Source organism: Drosophila grimshawi, unplaced genomic scaffold (genome assembly GCF_018153295.1).
Source record: "Drosophila grimshawi isolate 15287-2541.00 unplaced genomic scaffold, ASM1815329v1 contig_848, whole genome shotgun sequence".
Classification (NCBI taxonomy): Eukaryota; Metazoa; Arthropoda; class Insecta; order Diptera; family Drosophilidae; genus Drosophila; species Drosophila grimshawi.
In genome coordinates, this window is record NW_025063692.1 from 3,380,454 (window position 1) to 3,396,402 (window position 15,949).

The 15,949-nt window shown below is 39.4% G+C and overlaps 1 protein-coding gene across 2 annotated transcripts in view; it reads left to right on the forward strand.

Moving 5' to 3' along the window:
• The first annotated feature begins 10,718 nt into the window (after nt 1-10,718).
• LOC6569374 (pneumococcal serine-rich repeat protein) overlaps nt 10,719-15,949 on the forward strand; it is a 32,948-nt gene continuing 27,717 nt past the window's right edge. For both annotated transcript variants that reach the window (XM_043216212.1, XM_032741397.2), the window contains exons 1-2: nt 10,719-11,698; nt 15,467-15,780. In XM_043216212.1, coding sequence (XP_043072147.1) covers nt 11,534-11,698; nt 15,467-15,780 — 479 coding nt within the window. In that variant the 5' untranslated portion in view covers nt 10,719-11,533. The remainder of the gene's footprint in view (nt 11,699-15,466; nt 15,781-15,949) is intronic.

Here is a 15,949-nt window from a genome sequence, read left to right on the forward strand (position 1 = left end):
CGTTGGTATCCTGCAACCTGAAACTGCTTTAAGCCTGCCAGCTGCAATTGCATTAAAGCAAATTCTGTGCAGAGCAAAAGCTGACTGGCTGCCTGGCTGAATGGGTGGCAAGGAGCGGCCATTAATTCTCATTGCCGTCGCCATTAAAACACTTTTCAATTTTTCAAATGGGGGCACAAATTTCTGACATTGAAAAATTATTCGGGCAAGGGCTAAACGAACAAGGGTCAAAAGCAAAACGAAGCAAAGCACGTGGCATGCGGCAAACGGCAAGCGGCAAGCGGCTGCTGATGAAAGAGAAAAGCGAATAATAAGCGAAAAGGAAGCTTCGACACAAAAAACACAAAAATATTTAGAAAAATATTTGAGAATGCTTTAGATGAGTGAGCTCAACTGCCCAAATACCCTCCACGCCTAGTTGTTAAATATATATTCTAGTTTTATTTGTGCAGTTGCTCAACAATATGTTAAGATATATACTATTTTAATTAGAAGTCTCTGCCTTTGAAGTTGTACCAAATATTGCTATCGGAAATCGATATGTATCGATATTCGCGAAATAATAATAAGTCTCCAAGATATATATATATATATATATATATATATATACTTTTTGGGTTTGCAGATGTTGCCTACTGCCTCTTACATACTTTTTGCAGAGCACCCGTTATACCCATTTTACCCATTTTTAATGGGTTCAGGGAATATTAAAAAAAAAACAAAAACGATTTTGTTGCAAAATTTATGTGACCCACTGTAGCTCATAGCTCGTAGTTCGTAGCTCGCGCCCCTAACGAGCTGTTCCCGACCCGATAATAGGTAAATAAAACCAAAACACAATCCCCAACTCCCAACCCAGCACAATTCTCAAACCTTAGTCGCCTTGGGGCTATCGCCTATCGAGTGATTTGAGCTGACGACAGAAAAAACAGCAGCTGTTGAGATATGCCACCCCTACGCCCACCCCCATCCTCTGCACACACACACACAGACGACCCTCCCCCGCATATCCCTAGTGTCAGTTTCGCACTTTCATCCTTTCGCCCTTGAGTTGAGTTGAGTTGAGTTGCGTTGAATATTTACCGCCTTTCGTGTGCTTGAAGCACACTTCGCATTGCGCTCTGTTTCACAATGCGTTTTATGCTTTTACAACACTGGATTTCGTTCAATAATTAAGCAAGCCATCATCAAATTTGCATGGCTCAATTTGCTATGTAAAATATCTGGGCATAACTTTTATATAATCAGGGGTAGTGAATTTTACACAACAAAAAAAAAAAATAAAAAAAAAATAGCAGAGAAAGATGAATTTTCATACAGAAAAAAAATTGGTAATGAAATCGTTAGATTTCTACAACGATTATGCATATCATAAAATAATCACAAAATAATGTTAGACTATTTACTGAGTATCGCTTTTAAATATTAAGTATACGCCATGGGGCAAGTATATTGAGTGCTGCCGACAGCAGATTGTAGACAGCAGCCGACAGGCTGGCAGGCTGTTGGCCATAAACATTCCACTGACACTGACATTTGGGAAAAGATACAGACACACACACACACATACACATACACTGTCGGTACTTACAGAATTAGAGAGAGAGAGAGACAACTGGCACAGGAGTGCCATCCATCCATGCAGGCATTCAAGCCGCAGCAGCTGCGAAACTGAGAATCTGAAATTCACCGAGGGAAAGAGAAAGATTGAGTTGATCCAAACCCAAAAGCCAACCACAGACATCGAATCTATCGAATATAATCGAATATAATCAGAATGGCATTAATTTTGCTCACACATACCACATACACTGAGGGAAACATAGTACACAAATCAAGTTGCCAAGATCGAAAAAGCCGAGAAAATCGGAATCAAATTTTGAACTGATGGAAAAAAAAACAATTTGAATTTTGAGAATTGAAGGTTTTTGAATTGATTGCATGGCACCGTGTTTCGTGGAGTGTATGTGTCACACCTATGTATGTGTAGCAGCCTCCCAGTGTATTGCTGTGTATTGCATCATGCCTCAGGCGGCAAGCTGAATGTGAGAAGCGAGAATTAAATGAGAGACAGACATAGACTCAAAGGCGAGACACGAAACAACGAACAACAACAACAGAGACAAAAGGGGTGCAAAAGGAAATCAGAAAATCAGGAAATCAGTTTATACAAAATTCAGAGATAATAATAATTGTATTGTGTTCCGTTCTGGTGCCTCAATGCCTGGAATTCTTGCTGCCTGAATGCCTCAGTGCCTCCTGCTGGGGAAATGTGTCCACACGCCTGGGGATCTAGTAATTGCATTAATCTTTACCCCACACACACAACAGACACACTCACACACACACACACACACACACGCACACATAGTTACACACGCAAGGAAACAGTTTTTTAATTGAATTTCCCATGAAACTGGTGCGTTCCGCTTATTTGCATGCAGAAAAGGGATGAAATGTCAGCTCACACAACAAGTATACACACACACACACACACACAACCTAAACACATACACCTACAGACACGCACATATACACACACTACATAAATCAACCTCAACTACAGTTAAGCATTAATCAATGCGGAAAGAAAAGTCGTGCGACACTTTTATACTCTCAGTCCATAAAAATTCGAAAAAGGGCATGAACATGAGACAAGGTGTATAAAAGGGAACAGGGAGCAACTGCAACCGCATTAAGTATTTATATATATATATATATATATATATCAGCATGAACAGTCGAGTTTTTAAGTGGAATATATTCGTCTTATCGATAACTGCTCGTCTGCTCTGTGCTTATTGATACAAATCGATTTTCGATAGCAATAAAATACGCAGTTGTAAAGATATATTCTTCCAACTGATATACATATTATACCCAGACATATTATTGATCAGTTACTTTGATATTGAAGAAACTACTTTGTATTTAACATCTGGATTGAGGGTAACAGCGAGTCGACCTCTCCCGACTACTGCATTCGAACTTGTTTATGTTTGATTTGCATCGGTTTAAAGATGTTTGCATATTGAAAGTAGTACTACATAGATATATATGCTTTATACTATCTATTGACATGACATACATGCGTACCTTGTATAATTAAAAGTTCGATGGGGATTAAGAAGTTCATTAAGTTGAAGCTTCCACTTGGGCAATAATGATTTATATCTTTAGTCTTAACATAGACATAGTTTGTCAAGTATATTTGTAAATATGTGTGTATATTATGGATGCCATAAAGCGCGGCAAGTGTGTTGACAAAGCCATCAAACTCCAAGGACACAAGGGCAACAAGCAATAAGTATTAAAGATATATGGCTGTAAATAAACGTATAAATGTATGGGCTTTGGCAGCAGCCGGCTTCAAGTGCCAAAAATTGATTACGAGCCAAACAGAAGTAAAACCGAAAGCGGCCAAGGAGAGGTGGGTCGGATGGGGGCTGCTTACGCAGCGTATGAGCGATTTTTTGTGGGCTTGAGGACTTACCCGCTGGCAAAAGCAATTGATACAAAATCATGGTCACAATTTGCGCAAATTGCTTTATCGTCGAAGTGCCGGGCAAAAAAAAAAAAAAAAAAAACGCTGACAAAATGTTGTCATGTTTATGCATGAGATATCACTTGTATCCTATCTCTCTCGCTCTCTCATTCTCTCTCTCTCTCTCTTTATCGCTTACTCTCTCTTACCTGTCGTATAGGATTCAGTGAGTGAGTATTGCTTATTAATCGCTTTTCATCTTTTCGAGGGGACAGCGAAAAGCATAACGCCTAAAGTTACATTTCAAATGAGATGTTTTCTCGTTTTATTACTTGTCGATGTTTAATAGAAGCGATATCGCCAAATTATTTTGGTAAATGTTCATGTATAGCCCCAAAGATGCGAGAAGTAAATTAGAAAGACTTTTTTAAATTGTTTCGATTATTAAATGTAGAAAAGATAAAGCTCAGTTGTGAAAAAAAGCTTTAAACAAAGAACTCATTAAGTTTGCTCTCCTAAAATGCTGATGCCTAATAATATAAGTAACAAAAAGAGGCTTAAAAAAACAATCTGGAATTAGACACAATTTTTCCAAATTTTAGAAAAATCAATTCTGGAATTAAGAAAAGTAAACCCAATATTTTACAAAGACACAACCTTTAGTTGAAGAACTGTACTTTTTGAATTATAAGCTGGTATTTTGATGCATATGTATATGGATATGGATATGTATTCTGTGTTGATGTTGCAAGCTGAGCGTTTGGCCTTTTTTATCTGTTCGCGACTCTCGAATTTATATACAATTATGTTGATAAATTGAAAGAGTCGACAAGGTGGCTGCTTCTGAGTGGATTGCTGGCCGTGACTGGGTGCCTGGGCGTAGGTAGGGTCAAAACGCACATCTCAGCGCTCTTGTGGGATGGCCATTTGCAAGTTTTTGGCTCTGGCTCTGACTCGAACTGTGGCCCTGAGCACATGCAAATGACGATCCTAATTTATGCTGCGGTTCGGCTACACATTTACATAGCACTTCCAAAGAGGCACGGAGAGGGGGATGGGTAGCGGGAGGGGGAGTAAAACACTCAACCAAAAAATAGACACGCTTGTCTCTAAATTAAAATCGGGACAAGGTCAAAGCTGCTACACAAAAAAAAAAAAAACGAAGCAATTATTTCGTTGAAATTTCGAAATTCCCAAAAGTTATATTACTTTGAAAATATTCATGAACTTGACTACTTTGACTAGGATACTCGGCTCTTGTTCTCAAAATGAAACTTATGAAGAATACACACAAATAGTATAAGTTTTGGCAAATGAGGCTGATATCAGCATTAAAGAAGTAGAAGTCATATAATTCTGATTCTGATTCTGAAAAATAAATTGTTTTTCTCTGAGTGTATCGTATACGGTGTGAACTGTGTGGGAATTGCGGGCAGCTGCTTGACCTAGTGCGGCATTTGGAATCACTTAAGTCGCCGTCCACATGCACGAGTCAACATGTTGGGCAAAGGGGGGAGCTGGCAGGACGGCTGGTTTAGTTGGATCTCTGGCTGCAATCATATTCATAACCAGGCTTAAGACAACCAACTGACAGCCATTCGAAGCCATGTAAGCCGCCAGCAACAAAGCACAAAATACACAAAAACACAAAATATAAAGGCCAAAACAAAGACAAAACAAAAGGACAATAGCTAGACAGGGCTAAGGGTGGCAGGGAAACGGGGAAACAGGGTAACAGGGAAACAGGCAGCAGTCGGCAGTCGGTATTTGTGGCTACTTAGTGGCCAGCGTTTGACATAAACGCTGATAAGGGATTCCATTCTAACTTCCCCAAGCGCTTAGCTAGATAAACAGTCGGTTGAAGTTTATTCCAGCAAGTAATCGAAACGATATTTTAGCTGAACTCAGGCTGAGGCCCGACTTTAAGTGTGGCAATATATCAATGTTTTAATTCAAAAAGTGCACAAAATGTAAAACAGGTTTGCATTTAAATCTTACATATAAATTACGCATACAAATTAAATGGCATTAAATAAGAAAGTGTGTAAATCTAGGGCCATTCAAATGGAAAATGGTTCAACACTTAATGCAGTGATTGGGGGAACCCAAAAAAAAAAAAGCCAATCAGATGAAAATTGTTGAACATTGGTGGCCTAATAATAAGGAAAGTGAAAAGTTAAGAAGGCAGAGATAGAACTAGTGAGCGAGCAAGTAAAGAAACGATTGGCACATCTCGAGTAAGATAAGATAAGTTTGGCGCAGCTAAGCACGCTCAGAGATTTCTCAGAGATGTGTAAGTTTTGAGAATGAAATTAAGGGAAACAAGAGTTCCACAAAGAGCAAAGGGCAAAACTTGAGTTAAAAGTTGGAAAAGTTAAGACGACCTAATAGAAAAGTGGAATCCATGTTGCCATTAATTAACTTAAGTGGGAAAACCACACAGAATAAAGTTATACGGTCAACCAACGATGGAAGGTTGAATGAGAAAGAAACCAACGAAGATTGGGAACCCAGTTAAAGACACCTTTAAGCCAAAGAGAAGGAATTACATTTATTTGGCTGAAATGAGATGCAAAACGATTACAAGTGAAGCTAATTTATGAAAAGATTCAAATATATATACATGTATATGAAAATCACAAATCACATAAATTGAAAAGCCAAATCGAATAAAGGACAAAACTTCGATTTGAATGCGATATTTACCGCAAGGAAATCACTTGATTTTTGATAAGAATTAACGTGCCACTCGCAACAGGGGCACGCCAGACCATGGGGGGGCAAGTGACTACAAGGATGTTGGGGAATGTGCTGAGGATTAAATTTTGATGAGACGATTTCATTTTGATGTTAAGCATAATTTGTAAAGTCTGAACGAGAGCCACAGGCCACATTGAATGGACTTATTAGTCAACTAAGTGTATCCTGTATCCTCAGTAATGTGGGGGGGGGGCATTGCCATGGGGCATGGAACAAGGCAGGGGCAGGTCAGCTGAAGAGGGCGATTAGTGGTAGCAGTGTCTGGCACAGTGTGTATGTGTGTGTGTGTGTGGGCAGAGAAGGGACTCATAATTAACCTCAGCAAGCTCGGGCGAGAAGTGTCGCTTTGGGAATATTGCGCATACGCCGCGTGCTGCTGCCACTTAATTTTTTTGTGCCTTGTTGCTTGTGGCGAGGCAATCTTTGACCTGCTCCCATCGCAATACGCAATAATGATGATAAGTCTTCCTTGCGAGATTGAATATGCACTTGAATAAACGCACTGCTGTTTGTATTAAGCACAAATCGTACTGTTATCAAAACTTGACGTTGATTTAAGTACAACCATCTATAAGTTTGCCTCAGTGTATGCGGCTGGTCTGGTTGGTCTTTCGTCTTTGCTGTTTTGTTGCTTGGTATCTAGTGCTTAGTGTCTGGGGTACTCACAAGGGAAACGCACAACTTTGACAAGTGGTTACCATTTTTTAATGTCACATTTTGTGGCCACGCAGCACTTGATTGGGAATGCCGGGGCGAGGGATTGGATGGGAGAGGGTGTACTGGGTACTGGGTACTGCTTTTTACTGACCAATGAAGCGTAAATTTTAAAAATTGTAATCAATAGTAGCAGAAATTGAGCTAGCTGCTTGTTTGCTGGCCTAACTGTTTATCTGCCACATGGAATGCTTCATTGACTTTTATGTTAAGGGACAAACAACAACAACAACAACAACAACAGCATCAGCAGCAGTAGTAGCAGCAACAAATACGATACATTTTCTTGGGGTTTTGGGGGAGCAGTTTGTGAGTTTTAAATTTCAAATATCCTGGTCGACATATGGCGTTTGAATATTCCAATAATATTCATAGGTTTATGCTCAAATATTCAAGTGTTCGTTCGACAGTTATATTTTTGACTAAGCAAAAGGTAATTGGGTAAATGGGGACCAATCGATAATTATCGATTTTAATTATCCATTGCTGTCAATAGTTATAATTAAATGTAATTATTAGTTCGTTTTCGTGATTCGACATCGATTTTTGTCGATGGCACGGGGTTGTTGGCTGTTTTTCCAAATTCGAGAATACGGTTAGCGCTAACAATAATGCTCCACCTCTACACGACATCCAAAACAATAATATACTTACTTACGGATTGTACAACATGTTGAACATTTTCGACATTCACATTCTTAGCGTATCGCGATTCTATTTTGAATCTGCATTGACTTATGTTGAACAGCTTATAAATAATAAAACAATTAATTCAAATATAAGACAGACAATAGCTACTTTTTGTGTAAGCAATCCAATAAATAGGAAAATAGATCCAAAATTGGTACATTTTTCTTTTCTATTTTGCTAAATGCTTTCAATTATATTAAGTGTACTAATAAGAATTCCTAGAAATAATAATATTGACATACTCTTCAAAGCAGCGATACAGACACAAAATACTCTAACATTCGCCGCATACGTAACGAATGTTGCAAATGTTCGTACTGTAAACATTCAAGAATGTAAGAGATACCGCCTATTAATCTAGTACATCTATCTAGAGCACTGAGATAGGTATGCGGAATATCGTTGTACCTGCCTCCCTTAATGAACCCATAAAAATAGTATACCAGTGTATAAATGCTGTATGTCAATATTATGTATATACTCTACTCATATGTATATATACAAATATATACAGATATATATCGCACAGCAGCACAAACAGCTCATAAACTCTGAGAGCTCTGAGGGGGGAGGCAAATAGCAGTTTCGGGGCTAAAACTCATAAAAGTTCCTGCTCGCTGTTGTCCGCGCAAACTAAGCCGTTTAAGCGGCTGCGGCACAAAGTGTTAAGACTTTGTTTAACCTGTGACGCCCTCGCCCTCGCCCTCGCCCTAACGCCTCCACCACCAGCCAATGGCAGCGAGCGTTGAAATGTTTGAATGTTTTATAATTACATTTTATGCGAGAGAGCGCGGAAGAGAAAAGGAGAGAGAGAGAGAGAGAGAGAAAGAGAAAGACTTGCTGTCTTTGCTCTGCTTTGCTCGCTTATTGCATATTGTGCTCGGCTTTGCTTACACGTTATTCGCGTACACTCAAAGAAACAATAACACTGTTTCAATTCCTGATTGATTCAAAAATTAACCATTTAATTTTGCAAATATTTTATATGCAAATCTTTTTAATCTTCATTAATGAACGTCGATTCTCTATCTAGCTGATTTAGTGACATTTTCAAATATAAACTTAATATCTTAGTAATCAAGCCCGCGACTGTTTCAATATGTGGACAATCATAATTAACATCAACAATTATTGTTTTATTTTATTATGTTGTTGAATTTCAAATGAGAAAAATATACTTACTTGATTACAAAGAAACGCTTTTGAAATAAGAATATCATTTGGTGTTTGTACTTAATTTGAGCACAGTTTACTTTTATTTAACTATGTCAAATTTAAACGAATCAACTAAGTAATCAGGTGCTGAATTTCGAAACGCAACTGTTTGAGTATCATAGCATGTCAATCAATCATCATATCTTAAAACAGACGTTTATCTTGGTCAATCTTTTTTTTTTGGCTGAGTGTAGGCAGCCTTTTAATGTTGTCGAGGAGACAACAGGTGCAAGGGCGGCACCCGACCAAGGACATGCGGTGGCTTATTTGGTTTTTGGAGTTTTATTGAATGTTTGCTTTTTTGGGACTGCGTTTACGTAATGGATTTTGTTTTGTAATTGCATGAATTTTATGTGTTCGCCCAACTTCCGCCTTTTAATGGTCGTTTCCCATAAGCCTTTGTCTGCTTTTGTGCAGACTGTACTTACTAGCTGACAGCACTTTAATGTCAATGCACATAAATCAAACCCCATCGAGCACCTTGATCAGAATCTTATCTGGTTACAGCTCGACCAGCTAACCAGCTAAGCAGCTCAGCTCAGCTGCTCAGCTGCCCAGCAGCGTTTTTGTTTTTGTTTTAATAAATTTGTTTGCCATTTGGGGTCGACGAACATGTTTCAGGTTCAGTCCCAAAAACCCTCAACTCACTTTTTCAGCGAGTGCGGTAACCGTAATAAATCCCGATGTCTGTTTAACGAATGTGAATTGTTAGACATAAAATGAAAGGCATGTTATGAATGCGGCTTACAAGTTTTGCAGTTTACATCCCTATCCCATTTCCATTTCCCTTTCCATTTCCATTTCCCCTTTGCATTTCCATTTCAATTTCCAATGTCCAATATTGAATCCCTCTACTCTTTATCTGTATCATTGTTTCAGTCAACAGCTGTTTATTTGTGTGATTGAGCTGAATAGCTCGTTGTATTTGCCAACGGTAATCGGATTGATAAACATTGATGCATCTACTTCTATTGTACGCACTGTGTTGGCCTGTCCTTTGGGTTCGTTAACAATAATAACAAGCTCATGCTGTACTTGTTGACTTAATCCCGTCTAATTAGCTCCTGAGTATATGATTGACTGCGACTATGCGAATGTACGTTGATAGACAAGTTGTTAATGCGTAAGTAATTCGCTTATGATTGTTGATAAAATGAGATGATTATTAATGGGTTGATTGATTACGATTAATTTACAAGTTGTTTATACGTCAGTAATTTGCATATCAAGTATTTTAATGTGATGATTGACAAGTGATTGATGAGAAGTATGCTGATTGATTGTGATTGATAGAAAAGAAAATATAAATCTGATAATTATCTGATTTGGTCCACAGTCGGATTGACGAGATAACAGTCAAATAATCGGCTGTTTGGTGATTGACTACTAATTTATGGAGGCATACACATTTAATTCATGTTGATTTACTGCACTTGCGTGGCTAATTAGTTCATAAAGCCGACTTAATGGTTCATCTCTGATGTGTTTTAGTTGATGGCCGTTTGGCTGATGGTTGATGGATTAATGACATCAATCAAATCAACAATTAGTCGCTATGTTTAGCAATTCAACATGCTGTTAACTTTACGAACTGCCCAAAATATAAATGCTGTTGTCTGCTCATGCGGCATGCGGCATGCGGCATTTGTGGCAAATTCACAACTTAAGGGCAACTTAATACCAGCTTTGTATGCCATTGCACAATTTACGTATAATTTGATGCCTAATTAAAGCAAACATGCGTGCAAAATGTCTCTTTTAATTATCAATTCGATGAAATGCTGTATACTATTGTATATTGATGACGACCATTGACTAATCTTTTGTAAATGCTTCTTATCGTCCGCAGGTGACAACAAAAACAACAGCAACAACAACATCTACTTGTAAATAAAGTGACATGAGGCCTAAACAACAACACCAACAACAACAGGCAGCAGCAGCACAAAAAACCCAAATCGCAAACGATTAAAAAACGAGCACAGCGAAGGATCCTCGAAAAAAAAAAAAATAAAACATAAAGACGAAAAAAAAAAACACCTCAACAAAGAACAAAAAGGCAACATACGAAAAATACGCGAACAAAGCAACCCAAAAACTGAACAGCGTCGGCCGAAGAAACAAGCCAAACAGATACCCCCCAGTAGGCAGCCGCCTACACCACCCTGCCTCCCTCACCCACCCAACCTACTCGCTCCAAACCGCCCACCCGCAAAGTATAACTGCAGCTTCCAACTTCAGCGGGCGATAAAGAAACCCAACAAGCAGAGCAAACAAAAAGTGCGCATTGTTTTTGCCATTGTCATTCAACTGGCCTACACCCACCACCCCCTACCCCACACCCCACCCCTCCAGACCCCTGCAAGGCCCCCGTCCAGATCCCAACGCATCACTCTGCTGAGAGAGTGTCAACAGTGTTGGGCTTATTGTTCGAAACGCCTTTGGGCACTCAATTAAGCCCCCAATTCAAGGCAAGCAAGTTGAAAGCTTTGACAAGCCTTGCCACGCCCCCACACCCTTAAGTGGGTGCTGAGGTGGCTGAGGTTGGTGAGGTACACACACAAACACACACACATACACGAGACGAGGAGCGGAGAAGAGAGGAGAGGCAACGAGTGGGGTGGTGGAGAGTTGGCCCTAGTCAGCCCTGGCATTTGAGTTGATGTGACAATGAAACTGAGCGTCAGCGCGTATCGGGCGCATGCATCCGCACATAAGAAGATCCTCTCCAGCGGTTATCATTCGCAGCTCAACTACGGCAGCACTGGAGCCGCCGCAGCATCCTCATCATCATCGGCGGCAGCAGCGGCGGCAACTGCAACGGGCCTATATACGGTGAGTACAAACCCCAGTACAATCCTAGACTCTAATCAACTTGAATCGAAAAAAAAAATGCCACGTATAGTTCCACACTGACTCAACTTGAATTCAAAGCCCAGACTGAATCAACTCGAAGCAAAAATTGGACTAGATATAGCTCAACAGAAGCACAGACCCAGACTGAGACTAGATATCGCTTAACTCAGTCCCAGGCCCAGACTGAATGAATTCGAGTGAAGAATTAGCGTACTTAATTGTTAATACTTACCTCAAGCACAAAGTACAAGCTTTTTAATGTGTATTTGATGCTTCATTTATAAGGAGCACCTTTTTTTGTTAGAGTGCAGACTTTATTACTGCTGCCCAGTCCGCTTTCGTCCTGCAACATAAACAGCATCATTAAAGCAAACCAATTCTTTGTGGCCCATAATTTCATTTAATGTAACTTTTTTGTTGTTGGCCCCCCTGGGGTTAGCTAACCTTATGGGTCAATCGATTAGATTTGGTAGCTGATTGAGTGCCTAGTCGATGGAAGCGGACTAGGCAGATGAGTAACGATAATAACGATGAATTTCGAGAGGCTTTATTGACCAAAATTTATCTCTCTCTCTCTCTCTCTCTCTCTCTCTGACGAAAATATGATAAAAGTTAAAAAGAAGTTAGGCTAGGAGATACCCTGAGCTTAAAGAAATCATTATCGAGTTCATGATATAGAAACGCATTGATTTTAAAAATCAGTTCGGTTGAAGTAAACAAAGGTTGAGGTATATTTAATTACATTCGTTCAATTAACAAATAATTCAACTGCATTTATATAATTTTAGCTTTTTGTTGCAGTGGAGCTTGAAGCCACTTCCTTATCAGTTATCCGACTTAAATAAATATATTGTTTGTCCCAAATTCAGTCGAATTATTCAAAATTCTGTCTTTGCGCTTACTTGTCTTACCTTACTTTATTTTTCGGAAATGCGTTAATCGATCTGTCAATCATCAAGTCAATCGCTCAGTTAGGCCGGATAGTAGTTTAAATAAATATCAATATATTCAGTCGATCTATCAAAAATTCTGTATTAGAGCTTACTAAGATACGTGATACTTCATCTTATCTTACCTTATTTTTTAGGCTTTATTTTGATTACCAGTCAGTCAATCAAGCCGTGAATCTATCACTCAATACGCCACTCAGCTAGCTAGCCCGTACAAATTGTTATACTTCTATACAATTATTATTACTTATAGAGAAACTTAAATGTTGACTATGCGAATTGGTTACTAATGTTCTGTGAGATAAATTAAATCGAAATCGAAATTGATAAATCATTTAATTTCAATTCAACGGCATTTTCCATTAGAGTATTTGCCTTTCGTTTTGTTTGACTTTGGGGTTTTTGTTTTTGAGTTCTTGAGAATAAATGTTTATTAGACAATATTGTGTAAGGGGGAAATCGATGTACTTTATATGTACTTCAATATCATAAAAAATGTGCACAAATCGCTGGCATGCAGTCATGCAGAAGTTGTGTGTGTGTGTGTGTGTGTGGAAGTGCTTATGCTACAGGATATGGGCAAGGATATGGGTCGTAATCGTGAAAGTACTACTTGTATAAATGAATGGACACTTTCCGGGCATATCCAATTTGAAATCAATTTCAAGGAAGAGAAAGAGAGCTGGAGACACGAAGAGAGGGTGAGAGAGTGAGAGTGAGAGAGAGAGTGAGAGAGAAAGGGAGGGAGTAAGCTGGAGAGTGCGATATATGCTTTCACTTTTTAACCACATAAAGTTGGGATCGTCAACATATTTATGGAATGGTCGCCGTTGGGTATATTTTACAGCTGGCACCAAAAGTCCGTCTAAAAGCCACAACGGATTCCAATCAAGTTCTGCGGCACACTTAATTGCCGAAATATACCCCAGAATTGCTCAACCCCAACCCCCCTTTCTCCCTTGCGCAACACACACAATCAAATTTCCAATCCCATTGGCTCAATGGAGTAAATGAAATGTTATGTTTAAATGTATATGTTATGCGGTTAGATGCCCCATTAGGGAACACATAATTCACACACACACACACACACACACACACACACAGAAAGAAATCTTGTGTGCATTTCATCAGTTTTTAGCAATTAGGCACACAATGTTTCCCATTCCCTTCGCCCATCTAAAAACCGCACAGATTGCTTCTTCGGCTTGGTAAATGGGTTTATTATTGTGTCAGACTTGTGAACTTAAAATATCACTTAAATATTTACTGCAAATTCGTAATGATTCCTATACTTGATACAAAACGTATCAGTGTATATTGTCCGTCCTGTGTGTCTGTCAGGCTGTCCTTGAAACATGGAACATATACAGGTCTGTGACCGTGTCAGACAAAGTGATAAGATTGGAGTGCTACGTCCACTAGGAGGCTACAAAAAAATCTCGATAAAGCACAATTTTAAAGCTAAACTCACAAAATTTGTTTTGGTAGGTTGTAGACGATGTCCTTCAAAGATCGGCATTGGCCAAGCTTAGCTATAGTCCGAGATTTTGGAATAAATTTGAATTTTCGGTACATTTTTCATATATTTGAGAATGAATTCGAAATTCGGTTCTTTCAAACATTTGGAATTTTCAAAATTTATGCCTGATTGTGGACGTGTTTAATTAGTGGGATCAGAAATGTCTCCATTCACACACACACACACACACACATGCATATATATATTTAAACACACGTTGCAGGTGACAACTGAGCTTGTTGTGCATTTAGTAGTTAGTCAACTTGCATTAGGGGACACTTTAAATGCGCTTTCAAAAGTATTATAGAATAATAATTCAATATAACGCCTTCATGGCCACTATAACGATCATGCTCAAGTCAACGTCGAAGCTCCCACTCCGACACTGGGCGCATAATAATTAAAATTAAATTTTGATTACTCCTGGCACGCAGCCGAAAAGTATTAAAACTTTTACTTCAACAGACTGTTTATGTGTGTGTGTGTGTGTGTGTGTGTGAGAGTCTGAGGGTGGGGGGAGCGAAGCGTCGCTGGGTTAAGCGAGAAGCAAACTTATTATGAGACGGCGTCACGTTGCAAGGAATTTAACTTGTGCCCTCGGTGTTGGCCATGGAAACGAACCCACTGAAATATCATAGGCAAGCTTTTAAGCTTTAAGTTTTTGACAGCGTAAAGTAATCAACAACTTATACGATATATATAACTATTTTATTGGAATTCCATTTGCCCTCCTCTGTCAAGTCTGAATTGTCGTACATTGAAACCGAAATCGGAATTGGAATCGATTAAAATACACAATCGGATTCGGAATAGGCATTTAAATTCAGCATTCGAGTACCGGATCTGATATTAAGTAGATCATTATAGTCGGACCCGTTACTTAGATATTCAAGCCGATTTACGGGAAATAATACATTGCCAACATTGCTACATCTCTAGCTCTTAGATTTCTTCGATTTTCTTTCTGTGTCGATGTGTTATGTGTTATCCACTTGCTGGGGATCAATGGGTATGCTGTGTATATCTATATATATATTTTTATCCTTATTTATTGTTATCGTATATGTGAGTGGTCTCTGCGTGGGGTTCAGTTACCAAATATTTAACATGTGTTCATTTTATTGCCCAGTAGCGAACTTGTTAAAATCATATTCATAATTGAACACAATATGAACTGTGTCTGCTTTAGCTAGGCAACTTGTATGCATATGAATACTAACAGTCTCACTTTTGTTCTGTTCTTTTTTTGGGGGTGGGTTGGGGTTGCCGTCGCAGATGGAAACGCATGAGCATGGTGGCAAGTACGCAAAGGATATGTCCAGGCTTGACTGCAACAGCGACACGGACGTCATCAGTCCAACGGGCACCAGCAGTTCTGGCGGCGGTGGGGGTGGAGGCGGAGGCGGAGGCGGAAGCGGCGGTTGTGCACAAGCGGAATGCGGCGGCAGCAGCAGCAGCAGCCATCATCATAAGCGTCATCACAAAAGCGGCAGCGCCTCAGCAGCGGCGGCAGCAGCAGCGGCGGCCAACAACGATGATGACAACAACAGTGCGGCACATTCGTCCGACAGCAAGAGTCCCAGTCAGCGGTAAGTGCAACACACACACTAAAGCAAACACTCACAAAACCTCACACACACACACACACACAGACGTACTCACATACATTCACACTCACTCGCACACACACACACACACACACCCATTGAAAAGTACATGCAGTTATGTGTACGAATTCGTAACTTTTGTCAAGTGACA